We start from the raw sequence: 19,281 nt of genomic DNA on the forward strand, positions 1-19,281 counted from the left end.
ACTAGCCGACATACCCACTCTTGTCCGCATTTTGAATTTTCTAACTCTCTCTCTCTCTTCTCTCTCTCCCACTAAAACTTCTAGCAGAGTTTCAATCTTTTTTTTGCTAGTGAATCGCCTCTAAGATCCTCAATCTATTTATTCTCCACATCCCCTTCAAACACTCCAAAACCATGGCCGTCTCAGCGCCATTTCAGTTTCTATTCTTTCTTCTTCTACTTCTCCTAGCAGACAGAGCTGTTTACTCGTCTTCAGAGTATTTAATCGGCGTCGGAAGCTATGACATCACCGGTCCCGCAGCTGACGTCAACATGATGGGATACGCCAACTCCGAACAAACCGCCTCGGGTATCCACTTCCGTCTCCGAGCTCGTGCCTTCATCGTCGCTGAGCCTCAAGGTAAACGCGTCGCGTTTGTGAATCTCGACGCGTGTATGGCGTCTCAGATCGTTACCATCAAAGTACTCGAGCGACTCAAGGCAAGGTATGGCGATCTTTACACAGAGAAGAACGTGGCTATAAGTGGGATCCACACTCATGCTGGACCAGGAGGTTATCTTCAGTACGTCACTTACATTATCACCTCTCTTGGCTTTGTTCGTCAGTCTTTCGACGTCCTCGTTGACGGCATTGAGCAAACCATCATCCAAGCTCACCAGAGTCTACGTCCTGGTTCTCTCTATATCAACAAAGGTAAAACTAGAAACCCTCTCTTTGCTTCAGAGTTTCTCTTGCTTTAGTTAAACCCGCTTTCTATGTGTGTGTTGATGATTAGGTGATCTTTTGGATGCTGGTGTGAACAGAAGTCCTAGCTCTTATCTGAACAACCCTGAAGCCGAGAGGAGTAGATACAAGTACAACGTCGATAAAGAGATGACGCTACTCAAGTTTGTTGATTCACGGTTGGGTCCTATAGGAAGTTTTAACTGGTTTGCAACTCATGGGACTTCCATGAGCAGGACTAACTCTTTGATAAGTGGAGATAACAAAGGCGCAGCTGCGCGTTTCATGGAGGACTGGTTTGAGAATGGTCAGAAGTTTTCAGTTAGTTCAAGTAAAATCCCTCGGAGAGTATCTACCATTGTTTCTGATCTCAACACAAACCGTGAGTCAGACGTCAAAAACTACTTTCCTTTTAGAGTTACTTTCCTAATGTGGAAAGTCTATGACAAAAGTAAATTTTTTTTTTCAGACAGCAGGCTTTTGGATATCGCAGCTTCTTACAAGTCATCTAAAGGACGGTCTCTTGATGCTAAAGTTCGAGTAAGGAAGGCGTTGAAGAGTACATTCGTATCTGCCTTCTGTCAATCAAACTGTGGGGATGTGAGTCCAAACACTCTCGGCGCGTTTTGCATCGACACTGGACTGCCTTGTGATTTCAATCACAGTACTTGCAATGGAAAGAACGAGCTGTGCTATGGACGTGGACCCGGGTACCCTGATGAGTTCGAGAGCACGCGTATCATCGGAGAAAAGCAATTCAAAATGGCGGTGGGACTATTCAACAAAGCTACAGAGAAGCTGCAAGGAAAAGTTGGTTACCAACATGCGTATGTAGATTTCTCGAATCTTCAAGTCACGGTTCCTAAAGCAGGTGGTGGTTATGAGACGGTGAAGACATGTCCAGCTGCGATGGGGTTTGGTTTTGCTGCTGGAACTACTGATGGTCCTGGTGCTTTTGATTTCAAACAAGGAGATGATAAGGTATGAACTAAAGCTTCTTAAGGCTATCTGAATCTTTATTTCTCTAATAAAAAGAACCTGCTTCCTTAAAGGGTAATGACTTTTGGAGATTAGTGAGGAACGTGTTGAGAACTCCTGGTCCGGAACAGGTCCAGTGTCAGAAACCGAAACCTATTTTACTTGACACTGGTGAGATGAAGACACCATATGATTGGGCGGTGAGTGGCTCTATCATCTGTTTATTTGAAGTTATCTATGTTCAAAAAATTGCTAGGCCTAATTTGACGCTTTGTAGAGGACTAGTTACTAGATTATTCGAATTATCGACTTATTGTTTATATATTTTACATTTAATAGAATAATTAGACAAATTTGTGAATTTACACTAAGAGGGTGTTATTAGATTATGTATTTATAAAGAGTTATAAGGATTTGGATTTTGGAATGATTCTAGTGTTATTCAATTAAGACTTTCCCAAAGTATGTTAAAATCTTGTGTTATTAGTTTATGAATTTGTAATAAATAATTATAAGTATTTCAAAATCTAGAGTTATTGGATTCATCATTTTACAAAATCAGTGAAAATCTTGTGTTATTCAAAAACAAACGAGTATAACAGATTTTGCTATTGTTTCAAATCTTGTGTTATTAGTTATTGACTTTACATACTTTCTACAGGAAATCTAGTTATCAAAAGTATTGCACTTCCATCACGTATTCTCAAAGTTTTTTTATGATTAAAAATTGAATTTCTTATAATGAAAAATAAATCATATATTTTTTCTTCCTTCAAATACCACATCTCAGTGATCTCACCTAGCTTCTCATGTCAAGTGTTCGCACTACAGAACTTTGGTGTCGGTTAAGGTGATGTTCGCACTATAACGTTTGCTTTATGCTAAACAACTATTTCCATAACGAATGATTAGGATTTAGGATGATAAAGGATAAGAAACAAGTGACGAAAAGAAATGCTCGTCTGGATTTGCTTGTTATATTTGTTTACAATCTCTATAGTGAAGCTCAGAATTTTGGAAGCTCATGTGGAAAAGAGAAATCACGTGCAGTTTGTGTAAGAACTACTGAATGATCGCTTAATTAGAAACAATCAAGGGGATAATAACAAACTCAACAACATAATATTGTACAATATTTAAGGATAAACTCTACAGAAGTTTATAATTATCTTAGTTAATAAACAACCAAACTCTTTAACAATTTTTTAAAAATCTAAAATATCATCAGAACTATTTACAAATTCAGTAAACTGTTTGGTTTTAAAATAATCAACTAGATTTTGACCCGCCCTTAAAAAGGGCGGGTATATTTGTTGTTGAAAAAATTATTTTACGTAATAAAAATTATGATTTTTTGATAAATTATATATTTTAACTACTTATATGATTTATTTTTGTTATTTTAAATATGACTAAGTTTTTGAAAACTCTAAATAATTCTAACCCGTAATATGATTTTATTTATTTAACCTGAATTTAAACTTATTTTACACTGAATTTTTTAATTTAAATAAAATATTTTATATATTCATCACTCTCTGTATTAAAAAATTCATTTGTGCATTTCAAAATATTTTCTATAATTTTATTAAATTTAGTTTCTGTAATTTGTTTTTTATTTTAAATGAAACTATTTTTAAGCAGTTGAGATAATTCAGACAAGTATTATGATTTTGTTGATTTAATCATTTGTTATTTCAACTTGATTTTATTTGGAGGTTTATTTAATAAATGCTTTCAAATAATTAATAACGTGAAAGATTTTTTGGAAAGATATGGTGCAAACATTTAGGAAACAAAATTTTCAAAAAAGCTAAGAACTGAATTATATTAAATACTATTTAATGTTATTGTAAAATGATGATTTTTGATTGGTTGCAAATAATGCTGACAAAAAGGTAAGGGCATGTATAATTTTTGTTGGAAAATTATTTTACTTAATAAAAGTTATGATTTTTGATAAATTATGTATTTTAACTTTTTATGAAATTTATCTTAAATTTACTTATATGACTTATTTTTGTTATTTTCAATATGACTAAATTTTAGAAGACTCTAAATAATTCTAACTCGTAATATGATTTTATTTATTTAAATCGAAAAAAACTTATTTTACACTAATTTTTTAATTTAAATAAAATATTTTATTTTTTCAACACTTGTATTGAAAAATTCATTTGTGCATTTCAAAATATTTTTTATGATTTTATGAAATTTAGTTTATGTGATTTATTTTTTATTTTAAATGAAACTATTTTTAAGGAGTTGAGATAATTCAGATCCGTATTATGATTTTGTTGATTTAATCATTTGTTATTTCAAATTGATTTTATTTTGAAGTTTTATTTAATAAATGTTTCAAGTAATTAATAATGTGAAAGATTTTTTGGAAAGATATATTGTAAATATTTAGGAAATAAATTTTCAAAAAGACTAAGAAATGAATTATATTAAATACTCTTTAATGTAATTGTAAATTATTTTTGATTGGTTGCAAATAATGCTGGAAAAAGATACATGCGATTTTTGTAATTACTTAAAAAATTCAAGGGTAGATTCATAAACATTCATCTGCTTTAATAGTATAGATTTGTTGAGTTGGTGAGAATTAATAGTTACTTGGAAGATTTTAGTTAGATTTATAATTTTTTTTCTTTTTGTTAAACAGAAAAAGAAAAAGGGAGATTTTAGGGTTTTAATAAATTTTAAAAAATAAAAATAATAATTATTCTTAATATCTTTTGTAAAAATTAATTCAACGCAGTATACTTTTTGTTTTGTTTTAACAATAGTTTAATAACATGTTTTTATCTAATTTGGTTTTGTAAATATTTTGAATTATATAAATATATAAATTAATTTAACGTAATAGTATCGCGACTTGTATTTTTTATGTTCGATTATCTATATATATAAGGTCTACAATATGTATATTAAATACTATTAACTTGTTTTGATTTAGTTTACAAAAAAAATTTGTTTTGATTTTTTTTCTTACGTGTGAATTAAATAATAACACATTCAAATATTGAAATCTGTAAAAAAGGTAAGTTAAAGGCAAAAATGCTGGCAGATATAATGATAGACACGTGAAGCATTATTGTGCTATAAACAAAATCTTAATTTGAATTAACTGGAGTTTATTAATTAAGGTAATATGTGTAACAATAATGAAAGGATCCAACAACCTTGTTTAAGTAGATTTTTTAAAAATGTTTCTCTTTTAATAGTATAGACTAGATTAGGACCCGCCCTAAAGGGCGGAAATTGATTTGTCAAATTTCAATTAATAATATATGGTATATAATATGTGTATATAATATTATATATATTTTGTGTAACATTTATATATTTATACATATTAGACATATATATAATATTTTATTAAATATATATATAATTTAATAGTGTTATAATTTGTGTTGTACTTGTTATTAGTTTGTATTTAATCTTCTTTCATTTTTAGGATAATAATTTGCCTTGTCATAATTTTTACCTTTTAACTTATACACATAGTTATGCCCTTTTTCAAAAAAAAACTTATACACATAGTCTCGTAAAATATAATATATAAAAAACATATTTAAAAAATCTACTGACCATATGCTACCATTATTTGGTTGTTTGAACAAAAAAAAATCATGTTCTTGCATAACTGTGTATGTTGTGATATGATGTAGGTAAAGAGTAAATATATGGAAGTAAAGTTAGTGATACGAACATGAGCCTATGTTGGTCTATGCCACAATTATTTGGTTTTTGGAAGATCAATGAGCATAAGCATACACGGTCTTTGTATGCTTACGTTGTAAATGAGTCGAATATTTTTTCTCTTATGTCTGGAATGATATGGAACTCGTTGATTTAAGAGTGGTTCAGTTTTATATGATCTAATTATATTAAGAGATTAACCAAAAATATTATAAAAGTGTTATTGGTTAGGTTTAACTAATCTATGTTGGTTAAGATTTGGTTTAATTTAAGTTGGTAGGTTGCATTGTATATAGGAGACATGATATATTCTAGCAACAACTATGAAAGAGTCCAAAATTTAAATGAGAACTTCAAATAGTAGATAATCCCTAAATTAATATATTAGATACTCTTCTTGAATCACAAACCAATAACAGCTTCTAATATTATTGTTTTACTTGAGAGATTAAAATCGATTTAGACCGCTTTACACCATTTTAACCGATTTAGAACGATTTAAAATCAGTTTAAATAATATAAATCGGATTTTAAGAAAATTGTTTTGGTTATAACCTATTTGCAGCATAGGTACTTTTAGAACATCGGAAGCTATGGATAATTGACGTTTAATTTAATTGTTTGAACCGTGCAGCCTTCGATTCTTCCTGTTCAGATGCTTCGCATTGGTCAACTAGTCATCCTCAGTGTCCCCGGAGGTATGTTAATGAGACACTCTCTTAGTGTAGTTTTTTTTGCTGGTTAAAGCGCTTAGTTCTGATTCTATGGATGACACAGAGTTCACGACAATGGCTGGAAGGCGTCTCCGTGAAGCTGTGAAGTCATATCTCATCTCATTGGACAGCAAAGAGTTTGGCAACAACCTCCACGTCGTAATCGCTGGCCTCACCAACACGTACTCTCAGTACATCACCACTCACGAAGAGTACGAGGTTCAAAGATACGAGGGAGCTTCGACGCTATACGGTCCACACACACTCACCGCTTACATCCAAGAGTTCAAGAAACTAGCCACAGCTTTGGTCAACGGTCAAACACTCCCGAGTGGGCCCCAACCACCCGACCTTCTAGACAAACAGATCAGCTTACTAGCACCTGTGGTCGTGGACTCCACTCCTCTAGGAGTCGGCTTCGGTGACGTTAAAGCAGACGTGCCTCCCAAGTCAACGTTCAGGAGAGGTCAGCAAGTCAACGCGACGTTTTGGTCGGGATGTCCACGCAACGACCTGATGACGGAGGGATCTTTCGCTGTGGTGGAGACGCTGCGTGACGGAGGGAAGTGGGTCCCGGTGTACGACGATGATGACTTCAGTGTGAAGTTTAAGTGGTCGAGACAGGTGAAGCTTAGCCCTGAGAGCCAAGCCACGGTGGAGTGGAGGATACCGGAATCTGCGGTGGCAGGAGTTTATAGATTAAGACATTACGGAGCTTCGAAGTCGCTGTTTGGTTCCATTACAAGCTTCTCTGGTTCTTCTAGCGCCTTTGTAGTTGTATGAAAATTTAACCTAAAGTAATATAGCGTATCACACACGCATTCTCCATTTGGTAAACAAAACTACTAAGAGAAGCTCTAAGGGTGAAAAAGGATTAACCCACATGGAGGAACCATTGGTAATAAAAATATTAAAGAGATGAATACTAAATCGATATATTTAGGAGAAACACAACTGATCTTATGACGTGGCACTCTTTTATTCAAACCTTTTGTCTTAATGACACACAGTTTTGCACTACTGAAGAACACACCAACATAAACCGGAACAATAAACCAAAATTAAGAGAACTAAACCGGTTACTGAATCTAGACGAAGCTAAATTAGAAAAGGGTTAAATGGTTTCTTCTTTTCTTCAGAACACAAAAGGAATAACAGCTTTCCGAGTCTTGGGGTACTCGGCTCTAAACTTGTCATTGTACCATATGTGGCTCGCATGTGCGCGCGGGATCAAGTTGGAACACGTGTACAGAAAAAATCCAATCCCGGGCCAAGACCAAGTCATTACACCCCAGCCGAACCACTCGACCACCTCTCCGAAGTAATTAGGACAGCTTACAAACTCGAACAAGCCTCCTCTCGGTATCACATAAACTCCGTAGTGCTCCTTCTTCAGCCGTACCAGAGTCCGGTCCGACGTGATGTTAATCCACATACCGGTTACGAAGATCACCGAACCAACGATAAACCGCCACCAGAACCACTGTACTTCGTAGTCGTTCTTGTAATGAGAAACGTACCTCGCCTGGTCATGAATAAACCAAAACAAATTGTAACTTTTAAACCGGTACAAAGTGAAATGCTCCGGTATAACTTATACTAAACCGAAATGCATCTAAACCAGACTGGAATCAGATACAGACTCGCCTGATCGTGAATAAACCAAAAATAGTTGTAATTTTCAAACCGGTACAAAGTGAAATGTTCCGGTATAACTTATACATAACCGAAATGTATCTAAACCAGACCGGAATCAGATACAGACTCGCCTGGTCATGAATAAACCCAAAAGAATAGTAATTTTTAAAACCGGTACAAAGTGAAATGTTCCGGTATAATTTTACTAAACCGAAATGCATCTAAACCAGACCGGAATCAGATACAATCGTTACCTGGATATAGGCGTTGAAGAGATTAAAGGTGAACGCCATGGCGGCGACGCTGATCGGAAAGCCCTTTTTACTCGGGGAGGAGCTGCGGAGGAGGCGGAGAGGGTAGATGATGGTGCGGTGGAAGTAATGGAGGAGGTAAGGCGAGAAGAGGAGGAGAGATTTTGGATTGAGAAAGTGGCGGCCGAAGGGGAAGAGGAGGAGGGAGAGCCATAAGGTGGGGCTCTCCATGAGGAACCAAGCGAGTGGGGGAGATAAAGTGGGGCCCCATCCGGTGCGGTTGTGTTTGCCGTAAGGAGCTTGGAGGAATTTGAGAGCGATGGCGGTGGGTGGGCCGGAGTAAATTAGGGCGAGGAGGCAGTAGCGGAAGAAGTTTTGATCGGCGATCTCTTTCATTTTATTTTTTTGGTGAAGTGTGGAAGGAAGAATCAAGATCTCTCTCTCCGTGCGGAGTCGAATACAGCTCAGCTTCGCAATTTAATTCCATGTAATAACGTAACATACACTCTTTTGTAGAGAAAATAAATAACTTTGTAAATTAGCACAGCTTTCACTTATCTATACTATTATTTTATTATTTGATAAGTGAATTTGCTTATGTGTCATAATTTCCCAATTTTAGGTGATTTTGCTTATTTGTCATGTTTTTATTAGTTTTAGCAAAATCATTGATTTACTATTTATTTTTAGCTAAATCACTAATTTATTAATTTTAAAATACCCTTAATAAATTTTATAAATATTAAAAACGAATTTAGTTTTAATAATATTAAAGTATATGTGATTTTGTTGATTTGTCATATTCTCTCTAATTTTAGGTGATTTTGCTTATTTGTCATGTTTTTATTAAGTTTTAGCAAAATCATTGATTTACTATTTATTTTTAGCTAAATCACTAATTTATTAATTTTAAAATACCCTTGATAAATTTTATAAATATCAAAAACGAACTTATTTTTAATAATATTAAATTATATGTTATATTAAAATTTATTTAATTTTCCTTATTTTCATATTTTTTAAGATTTTTGACTTTTAGCTAGGTTATTGATTTATTATTTGTTTCTATCTGATTCGCTAATTTTTAATTTAAAAACAATACCTGTAATGAATTTTATATATAATTAAAAACAAATTTTATTTTAACATATAAAATTATATGTGATATTAAATATTAAATAATTGATTCTAAAATAATAAAAGAAAATTATCAAAAAAAACAAAATAAGATAATTCTTATATATATTGTGTTGCTATCTCAAAACAATTTTTTATTATAAAGATTAAAAAATTAAGATGCAAAAATATTACAATTAAATTTTAGTCAAGAAAATAAAATACGTGTATATAAAGATATTTTCTAAACTATTTCTAAGATATGAATGTTTTAAAAAATAACACAATAATAAGTATATATTTTTATAAAAAATATTTGACATATATAAATACTTTGATGTTCGATTTAATCATTTTAAAACAGAAAGAATAACTTATTATGCTAGTTTTTAGATTAATAAGACATACATTAATAAGTATTGATAAGAAGATTATGTCCGCATTGGTGGGTAAAACACATTCCTGACTAAAATAAATCAAAATTTCATTTGTAATTGCGAACATTAAATTATTTTTTGATCTTGAAAATCACAAAACATTATCACAACAATGTACTAAAACCAAAATATTAAATCTTATACAAATAATTTATAAAAGAAATAGGAAACTTAGTAAAAATATAAAAAAACATAAAACAAGAATAAAATATTGAATAGTATAAAATAATTTAAGTATAATCTAAACAAATAAAAAGGTATGTTCTATAAGTTATTGGTTTTTTTTTGTCTCTCACAGTTTCTTATATCTAATTTGTTAATAATATATATAAGCTTATTAGTCATTGTTATTTTTGTTGATGTTTTTTAGCCGTGATTGTTTCTAATAAGTGTTTAATTTACAACTACAATAAGTGTTTAATTTCAAATTCAAGTTTCTTAATCATAAATTGGTTGTTAGTAGTGATAAATTTTGTATCCAAAATATACACTTATAAATGCAAAGGTGAAAAAGAGTAGAATTTAATGCATAATGGTCAATACAAATACTGAAATTAAATAATTTACTCAAAATTTGTATCAAATTTAATAATTTACATTTAAACTACAAAATAACACTAAAATTAAATTAATCCGCACAAGGTGCGGGTAATCATCTAGTTGGTAAGTAAATCCATTCTTTTTTACCATAGCTACTATAGTCTTTCTGGGATAAAAATATAAAATCCAGCTATAGTCTTTCTGGGATAAAAATATAAAATCCATTCTTTATGATATGTTAATATGATTGTTTAATTTATTTTAATAATATAAAACTAAACAAAAATATAGGATAAATAAAATTATTATCAAATTTTTAGTTTTTCATATATATATATATATAAAGCCTCAGCCTAGAGTTAGAACAACTTCTCCTCCATGTACACAAACTCTAGTCAGAATAGATCCGTAGCCAAGGTAATCTTTCTTCTCTTTGGGAATTCTTCCTACTCGGATCTCTTTTCTTTTTTTTCTCTATTAAAGGTTATTAATTGGGAAATTAAGAAGAATATCTGCTGACTTGACTACACATATGTTTGTATTTTAGGGGCCGATAAGGTTTGAAAGTGAGGTTGCTCTGGAAGCCTTCCTCGAAAATAGCATAAGGCCCCGGTAAATTAATTGATGCTTTTATTTATTTTTGTTTTGAAGATTATTTTCCTATGTGTTGTTAATTGCTGATAATTTTTCCTTGCGAATTAGGGTTAGGGTGTCTGTTGAAGGATTCAACCCTTACCGACCTGGGGATGAAATCAAGAGAGAATTGGTTAATCACTTCGAATCATGTGGCGATGAATTTAGAGTTATTGTTCCCACTGACCCCATTGTCGACAGACGTGCTTTTGTTATTCTTGTTGGACATGGCGCTGAGGAGAAAGCTTTGCAAATTAATGGTAGTGACATCGGTGATTGGAAGGCCCTTGTTAAGGTTGCACCCGAGGAAGAAGAAGAGGAATACTTGATGGCATCACGTTATAAACAATCTCTCGTTAACGCCCTACTCAACGACAGGAAATTGTAAGTTAGATATTTTTTTTTTTTTTTTTTTTTTTTTTGCTATCTGTAAAAATTGTAGTCTTGTTGATAACATGCAAAAAAAAAATTACTGCAGTAGGTTTGGCATTGCGGTTATGGGGTATGACACTTCCCTTCCTGCAGATCAAGTCGAGAGTGTTTTGAGAGAACTTTTCTCTTCTTGTGGAGTCATAACTCATGTTTACATTAGCACTCGCAACCGGAGGGCAAATTTCTATTTTTCCAAAGAAGAAGGAGAAGCGTTGGCTCTGGGTCTTAATGGAAGTGAAGTGGGAGGATTCAGAATAACTACTAGGCGCTTAGCCACGGTCAGAAGTAACCCTCCCCTTTCCCCCGGTGAAACTCGTTGTAAAGGCTTTACCATCCCAGCTCATATGATTGAGTTTGCCCCCGAGATAGGGCGCAAGGTCATGGCTTTTAGGAGGATTAAGAGGACCATGAAGAAGGTCATGGCTTTTAAGAAGATGAAGAGCACCTTGAAGAAGGTGTCTTCGTTTAGGTTGGAGAAAGATTCAATGACTCCTTTGATCAATGCTCTTCGTTGTTTAAGGAAGAAGGACAGGAGGAGGTTCCTTTTCTCTCGAAAAGACTAAGAAGCTCTTTGTTGTTTATGAATCCTTTGATCAATGCAGCCTCTCTTTATTAAAGCTCAATGTATGATGACCATTTTGTTTTATCTGATGTGTGTGTGTGTGTGGATGGTAAACATATCTAATTATTGTCAAAATTAAAAACATGAATTTAATATTAGTTATCTTAGTATTATTATCCGATTTGCTTAGGTAGAGCAGAAGCATAATCGCGAATAAACATTTTTAGTGTTGGAATAAAACAGTTGTTAATTCTTTTTTTTCAACTGGATTATATTTATAAACCAAAACGTTTGAAACAAACATTTACAATGATTTTCACACCAGCTACCAAACTGACAGAGGAAGAGAGATGTTCATCCTCAAGCAACCTGTCAGCCAGACTTGAGAGCCCGCTTAAAAGCACTTTGATCAATGAATGCAACTCTTTTGATCAAACACGAGCAACCAATCATCAAGGTACAGATTCACTTCCATAACCTAGTACAGCAGTGAAGGATATTCATCAGGATTTTGAACAGCTTGAACCAAGTCATTGAAACCACAAGCAAATTTCACTTTCTCAAATCTAAGACTTTTCATGCTTTCTCCACATCAAGAAAAAGTCTCTAACTTATACTGTGGAGAATGACTCTTCCTTCCCAATCCCGATCAATCCAGGCTGCCCCCAACTCTTGCTCACTTTGCTCAATCCAAGCAATGTTTCTACTCCACTGACTTCTTTCAATCTCCCCAACTTCCTCGTCTACTTGTTGAGCTAGAGACCACATTCCAGCTTCTTCAACAACTTTCACAATTATGGCCTGATGAAAAACATAATCTCAAGACAAAACCATCCATCTTATCTAGCCTTGCATCCGATATTTGAGCAACTATATATGTCCAGTTTGATCCATCATAAACCCCCTAGTGAGATTCTCCCAGATTTTTAAGTGTATTGACAGGTGATGAAGATATGCTCTTTTGTCCCTAGCTGATGATTGTTGCACAAAACACAGTCTGCATTAACAAATTTATTATTCCAACTAAGCATCCTGTCTCCAGTGGCAAGTCGGTCTTTCAATGCTAACCAATTGTTGAATGATAATTTTTAGGGTTGAGTGAGTCGGTTGATCCACTCTGAGTTGCAACCAAGTCCTTTTTGATGAGAATTTCCGTTTGAATTTGTCACCACCGTCTTTCCGCAACGCTACATCTTAACCCACTGTATGTATTATCTCTTAAGTTTGTCTAGTTCTTCTTTACTAGTTTCCAAGGTCTGAGACCTGTATCTTCTCCGTCTTAGTACTTCTACCAATGTCTCATGTATGAACATCATCCTTTTCTCTTTGCATTAGTTTATATTACATAATTATGTTAAAATCAGGAAATAAACAACCAAAACAAGAAACAAATCATTTGTATATTTGATCAGTTTTTCTTTCTTTTCTGGTATCAATCATATCGTTCTATAAGTTTAAAAAATAAAACCTTTTGGGATCTAAAAGACTCGTTCTCCAGTGGCAAAGAGGATCCAGAACACGGTCGTTGCAAAGTAAAGAAACGCCGTTACCGTCAAGAACGCCTGGAAAGAGCCCAGCCACTGCACGAAGTACCCCGTCCCTATTGTACTTACGATCGCAGCCAACGTACCCGCACAATTTGAAATACCTGCCTCGCACACCAAATACACAAAACCCTAACTTTTAAATCAAGAAACCATTTTAAAAGAAGAAGCTAAGATTTTCACCATATTAACAGTTACCGTGTAAGAAACCAGCATATTCGGGTGCGATGTCCTGTTTCCACAAAGAGAAACCAACGATGAGATTGTTGCAAAAGTTAGGGTTTAAAAGTTTAGAATGAATGCTAAGAGATGCTACTAACGTACTTGCATGTTGAGTAGAAACCCCGCTTGGCTAAAGGAACTCAAGCTCAATGCAAGGGTCATGAAAATGGCTGCACAAGAAGGCGATTTTGCGTAGTTGAGGCAGAGCAGAGACAACCCCGGTCCCATAAATCCGATAGACTAAACAATAAAAGACAAGACATCGTCAGAAACATATATGAGTTGGCTTTAGTTAACCAAGTATTGCAGTTTAAATAATCACCTGCATGATCTTCCGGACAGAGGTCACAGAGTGACCAGTTCTGATCAAGAAGTCTGATGCTGAGCCAGCAAAGTAACCTGAGACCGCCATTGTGGCCCATGGAAGAGCGCTGAACCATGCCGCTTGCTTCAAATTCACGTTAAACACCTGTAAACATCAAAAAATATAAAACATCTTATTTACAGTTCACGTTTCAAACAAAAACATAGAATAGTCCCTAGTACTTACCGTCTGGAAGTAAACTGGCATCCATGAAAGAAGAACAAAGTATCCCTGTGAACATTTAACCAAAACCTCATGAGTTTATCACCAGAAGAAAAGAAGACAAGGCATCGATCTAAATAAGATACTATACTACCAAACTCAAACTCACCCAGTTGTTAGTCACATTAGCGAAAATGATCGCCCAAGTAGGCAACTTGGACAAAAGAAGACGCAAAGATGGGTTAGGCTTTGTTGAACCGGTTGGAGTGTGGACCGGTTTTCCAGCCTGGATTTGCCTCAGCTCTGACCTAGTGATGAAAGGACTGTCCTGAGGGTTGTTTGTAACGCTGCTTGCCCAAGTGGACACCCACAATAGACCTAAGGACGCAAAAAGAATGAATGGACCGGAGATTCCTATAGAAGATAACATGAGCGGCGTCAACAAAAGTCCCACGACATTTCCCATGTGAAACCCTGCCATCGATATACCAACCGCACTGGCTCGTTCATCCATAGGGAACCACCTGAGAAACAATTTTCACATAGTTTTTAACATTTTCAGAGTTTCAGAAAGTATATATGTTGCTAAAAGAAATTACCGAGAGAGAAGAGTAGTCATTGAGGGCATTGCAACACCTTCAGCGAGACCAAAGAAGGCACGGACACACAATAAGGCTATGGTCGAGTGTGCGGCTGCCCAAGGAGTGAGTAGAGTAGCTAAAGACCACAATGCCACTCCCCAGGCCAATACTCTTTTTCCTCCATAACGATCCACCAATGCCCCTCCAATAACCGATGAAAATATATAACCCCATAAAAAGGAGGACTGCAAGATAAAAACGTTTTAATCTATGATAGAAAAAATATATATGTTAATGTCAGCCAACCCTTGATCACTAGATTAGTTTCTTCTATATAAGCTCCGGATGAGGACTGTTTGATGAGCACCATAGAGAAACTAATTAAGGACTCGCTCTGTTGGTTACAAGAAAATAAAATAAATTTCTTAGAGTATCATTATTGTTGAAAAAGTTATATAGTTTCTCATCAATAGATTTATATATGAAAACATTATGAACCATTAGAAAGGTGTCAATGTGTTGAAGAAGTTTCTCACAAATGTTTAAAGAGTTTCTAGAGACTAACTATTCTGCTCCTTTTGTTTATTTATTTACTTTCATTTTTAATTTGTGAAAGACTATCTTAAAGACTCAACGATGCTAATGTTCTGACAAATGTGGAAATGTAGGTAACAGAAATTAAAATCTGTATCGAGTGTCATCAAAATGGACAAGAATTGGATTTTTAGCTTTGAAGCCAAGCAGAAACTCAAAAGAAAAGGGAAGTCGACGTGACCCTTACCACACACGTTTTGGTGATAAAAGTCTAACTTTCACAAAACGTCAAGCCTTTCTTAACGCTTGCAGCTCAAACTACGCACCTACCATTGTTCTCAACAACAACTCCATTTTTTTTTTGCTTAAACAACTACCCATTTTTGCTACTATTATATATACAACATTTTAAATTCTTGAATGCAAACCAAGTCTTTCTTTAAACCACCTAATCTTTTTAATGGGTTCGTAGCGTTTTACAGTATATATGTTTTAGATTTTTATTTTATTTAATATATGTGTGAAAATGTCATATATCTTATAAAACTGATGTTAACGTCTAAATCTGGTCCCATATTCTCACATATGGGGAAACCAAATCTTGACATCTTCATTTTTGAAAAATAAAATTGATCGCTTACCGATTCGCGGATCAAGAATGTAATTAGGGGGAGTTAATTATAGGAGTTTAAGAAAATACCTGAACTACCCCTAGAAAAGAACTCGACCAGCCAAGCTTCTCGGCGAGTGGAACCACCGCGACGGACATCACAACTCTGTCGGCGTTACAAAGACACATCATGCACGCCGTCAACATCACTACTTTCATCCTCTCCGGTATGAACGTCCCCACCTCCTTTACAACCGCCGTCTCTCCTCCTTCGATCAGTATTCCCTCCGCCGCGCATCTTTCAGGCGATTGGTGTCTCTTCTTTGCCGCCGTCACCACCGCCTCACCTCTTCTTGTCACATGACTTTCCGACAAGAAACGTAAACTATCACATCGAATGTGATCATGTCGGGAACGTAACCCGAAACTCAGAAGGGTTTTCCGGGTTGCTGTCGGATCGCGACGGAATCTCAAGAAACACGACGAACGTTGTGGAGATGTAACAGATGATGCTGTCGCCATTAACGAATGATTAAGTACGACAAACTTATTACGCCAATAGTGATGTTGATATTTAGGAGACGTTAGAATAACGATATAGAGATAGAGAGAGAGAAAGTTTGAGGGAGAGAACGAAGTACTCAGACATGAAAGAAGCGTTTCAAAGTCTCTGTGCTTGGGTGGTGTTTGGTGTGAAGGGTATTTTAGCCAATATGTATAAAATATTTTCTGCTGCGTCCTACGTGGAAACACGTGACGTGTTCCTATGACAAAGTGACTCCACCACGTCAAGCCCACCTACACTGGACAGCTGATTACCGGAGCTTTCGGTGTGTGTAATTTTTCTTTTGCGTAATGTTTTGGTACATCAAATTTAATATTCGCAGTTATATTTACAAATCTATAAATTAAGCGTTTTAGGTTTCAAGTATGAACTTAACGAAACAGTTTACTGAAAAAATGTTGTTACAGAAGAGAATCGCTAGTAAACTCTGTAACATATATCATATATGGACGTGACTGAAGTAGAAAGCACCCTACCAACGTAAATGAGGACGGCCCATCATATTTACACACCAATGTAAATGAGGACGGCCCATCATATTTAGACAAGCTACCAACCATAGTAAATCAGTGTAAATCGATATACTTATAGAATACTATTCTAAGAGCTAATTGAAGAAAAAGAGAAATACAAAAAAAAAAATATAAAGCGATGCGTAAGTCGATTGAAAGCAAGTTACATGAACTTTATGCCGAGCTAAACGAGAAGATCTAATGCCTACAATCTCAACTTGAAACCGCGACGAATATCCAAGAAGTCATGAGAATGACCGAGGACACGAAGAACGTCCACTTAATTCTCAACCTCTCTATGATATCACCGAGCAAAAGCCATCACTTATAGAATCAATATGGACATATCAATATTCACCATTTATCAGAGATAGGAATCCCATCGCTCAAGTGACACAGGAAAAATATAGCTAATTTCATTTTATATGAAGTTTGATTTTTCTTATATTTGTGATTAGCACTCTGTAGACAGTGTCTAACCCATCAAATTAAGAGCCTAAACTAAACGCTTGTGCAAGGCATCTAACCATTTTGTCTTTTGACTTTCTTTTATTTTATTTTAGACATGAAGACTACTTTTATTTGGTTTATACGTTAACAAAAAGACATCTTGTATTTTGAAAAATTGCGCTACCAAAATCATCTTGCGCATGATGATTGAAACGATGGGCGGAAGTTAACGGACTTTATCACTCAATACGGCAATACCACAAACCAAAAAGTCATCTTTCTCAAATATCGACAAATTAATAATATAAGAATAAGTAAATATTCTTCCTATTTTTTTCGGTTTACCTTTCACGAATTTGTTCACATGGAGACACAGTGTAAACGGTAAAACAAGTGGAAGCAATTCGTGTCTCTATTAGAATTCCAAAAGATATCATAAACTTTTAGGCAAATATCTTATTGTCTTATATAGTTATATATACATATGTTAATTGTTGTATTAGTTAGACAATCATGTCAAAGGTTAATTACATAAGTGAAAAATATCACCGCATACGTCAATACAATCGCTTTCCAAATGAAAAAGGTCACAACTTAAGTCAAGGCTCTAAACCAAGTGTCTCAATATTAAAAAAGAGGAAATACTCTTGCACAGCCTTAAAAAATAAAACTTCACAGATAAAACGCCCGTGAAAATCAAAATGATCAAAATATTTCACTAAAAAATAAATATATAATTAAAATCAATTAATTTAGATATATTTTAAATACGGTTTTCTTTAAAAATTTAGAACTCCGTAATTACATATCATAAAATATAAATTTTAGATATTAAGAATTAGAATCCTTAATCAGAAATGCTCTTAAAATTTAAAGTTAATGGGTAAAGTTTTAGGATGTGTTTAAATTTTTTAAAAATAAAAATAAATATTAAAAATTTAAAATATATTTTTAAATAGATTCAAAAGGAATTTTCAATTTTCAAAAAAAAATTGAAAAAAAATATTTTTTTAAAAGAAAAGTTTTTAAAATAACAAATTACAGAAGACTTTGAATTTGAAAACATATAATTCGAAATTATGAAAAAATATTTTTTATTTTTTATTCATCTAGAATATAAGAATATTTTGCCTCTTTTTAATAAAACCTATTTTATTCATTTTATTCTTTGGATGTTGTTTTTGTGACAAAAGTTTAAAATGATCTATACAGAGAATTGCCGGTAGAAAAAAATAGATAATATTAATGGGCAAATGTGAAAGAATTATTTCGTTGCATGAATAATGAAGCTTTCGTACTTATGAAACTAAAGCGTGAAGATAGATGGGAACAATGGGTCGCAAGGGTCCAGGGAAACGGGCTTGGATTGCTAATGCATAGAGACTCCATGATAGAAGAAAAGAAATGGAAAGAAGAAGCCCAAATATTCTAAGCGTAATCGTATTCATACAATCACACATGATGTCACTGAATGAATGGATTACACATCTAGACAGATTTCAATGTATTATATGAAATAAAACCAAAAGAATGTTTTTACTATTTAGGTATATGAATGATTTCCTAATAGTTTGTAGGAGGTAGCTAAACAGCTAATCTATAAGCTCGTATTTATCCAAATCTATCAAAAATGGTAATAACTTATCATAAGTATCATAAGTGAGACGGAAACATTCAAAGTGGGAATGCACTTATGAGTGGTGCATAACATGGCTCGCATATTTTGAATTCATTCCTATAATAAGTAGAGATGCTAAACTCCATTAAAACTCCTACGACAGCTAAAAAGAAGAGAGACAATGATATGTCACAGTTATAATACAACTTCTACGACATCTAAAAAGAAGAGAAAATGAGCTTTCACAAATACAAAGTACTTACGAGGGAACTATTGGAAGGTACAGATAAAAAAAAAAAAATAGCTCCAATTTTACTAATTTCCATGGTATAAAGTTGGAGAAGTGAGCTACAGTTGTAATTGATCGACAAAATATGTTGTTTTG

The 19,281-nt window shown here is 33.9% G+C and overlaps 4 protein-coding genes across 5 annotated transcripts; 2 read left to right on the forward strand and 2 right to left on the reverse strand.

The window, feature by feature from the left end:
- On the forward strand, positions 1 to 6,953 carry LOC108854329 (neutral ceramidase 2). 2 transcript variants are annotated; one of them, XM_057008874.1, is made up of 6 exons: positions 4 to 693; positions 776 to 1,105; positions 1,193 to 1,704; positions 1,776 to 1,901; positions 6,047 to 6,110; positions 6,190 to 6,953. In XM_057008874.1, exons 1-6 carry the CDS (start codon positions 174 to 176, stop codon positions 6,906 to 6,908), a joined length of 2,271 nt encoding a protein of 756 aa, XP_056864854.1. In that variant the 5' UTR covers positions 4 to 173; the 3' UTR covers positions 6,909 to 6,953. The 2 variants fall into 2 exon arrangements, with proteins under 2 accessions (XP_056864853.1, XP_056864854.1); XM_057008873.1 differs by having other exon boundaries at positions 1 to 693; positions 776 to 1,704.
- A 127-nt stretch (positions 6,954 to 7,080) lies between these two features.
- LOC108854331 (steroid 5-alpha-reductase DET2) lies at positions 7,081 to 8,510 on the reverse strand. Its single transcript, XM_018627857.2, has 2 exons — positions 8,018 to 8,510; positions 7,081 to 7,650 (listed from the first exon to the last, which is right to left on the reverse strand). Exons 1-2 carry the CDS (start codon positions 8,408 to 8,410, stop codon positions 7,261 to 7,263), a joined length of 783 nt encoding a protein of 260 aa, XP_018483359.1. The 5' UTR covers positions 8,411 to 8,510; the 3' UTR covers positions 7,081 to 7,260.
- A 1,961-nt stretch (positions 8,511 to 10,471) lies between these two features.
- Positions 10,472 to 11,915, forward strand: LOC108852452 (uncharacterized). Its single transcript, XM_018625958.2, has 4 exons — positions 10,472 to 10,524; positions 10,655 to 10,719; positions 10,810 to 11,124; positions 11,219 to 11,915. Exons 1-4 carry the CDS (start codon positions 10,486 to 10,488, stop codon positions 11,733 to 11,735), a joined length of 936 nt encoding a protein of 311 aa, XP_018481460.1. The 5' UTR covers positions 10,472 to 10,485; the 3' UTR covers positions 11,736 to 11,915.
- A 1,121-nt stretch (positions 11,916 to 13,036) lies between these two features.
- Positions 13,037 to 16,647, reverse strand: LOC108853770 (probable anion transporter 3, chloroplastic). The gene is made up of 8 exons (XM_018627204.2): positions 15,842 to 16,647; positions 14,626 to 14,852; positions 14,196 to 14,550; positions 14,051 to 14,095; positions 13,823 to 13,969; positions 13,603 to 13,740; positions 13,477 to 13,510; positions 13,037 to 13,382 (listed from the first exon to the last, which is right to left on the reverse strand). Exons 1-8 carry the CDS (start codon positions 16,271 to 16,273, stop codon positions 13,213 to 13,215), a joined length of 1,548 nt encoding a protein of 515 aa, XP_018482706.1. The 5' UTR covers positions 16,274 to 16,647; the 3' UTR covers positions 13,037 to 13,212.
- Positions 16,648 to 19,281: the final 2,634 nt, after the last annotated feature.

Source organism: Raphanus sativus, chromosome 4 (assembly GCF_000801105.2).
Source record: "Raphanus sativus cultivar WK10039 chromosome 4, ASM80110v3, whole genome shotgun sequence".
Lineage (NCBI taxonomy): Eukaryota > Viridiplantae > Streptophyta > Magnoliopsida > Brassicales > Brassicaceae > Raphanus > Raphanus sativus.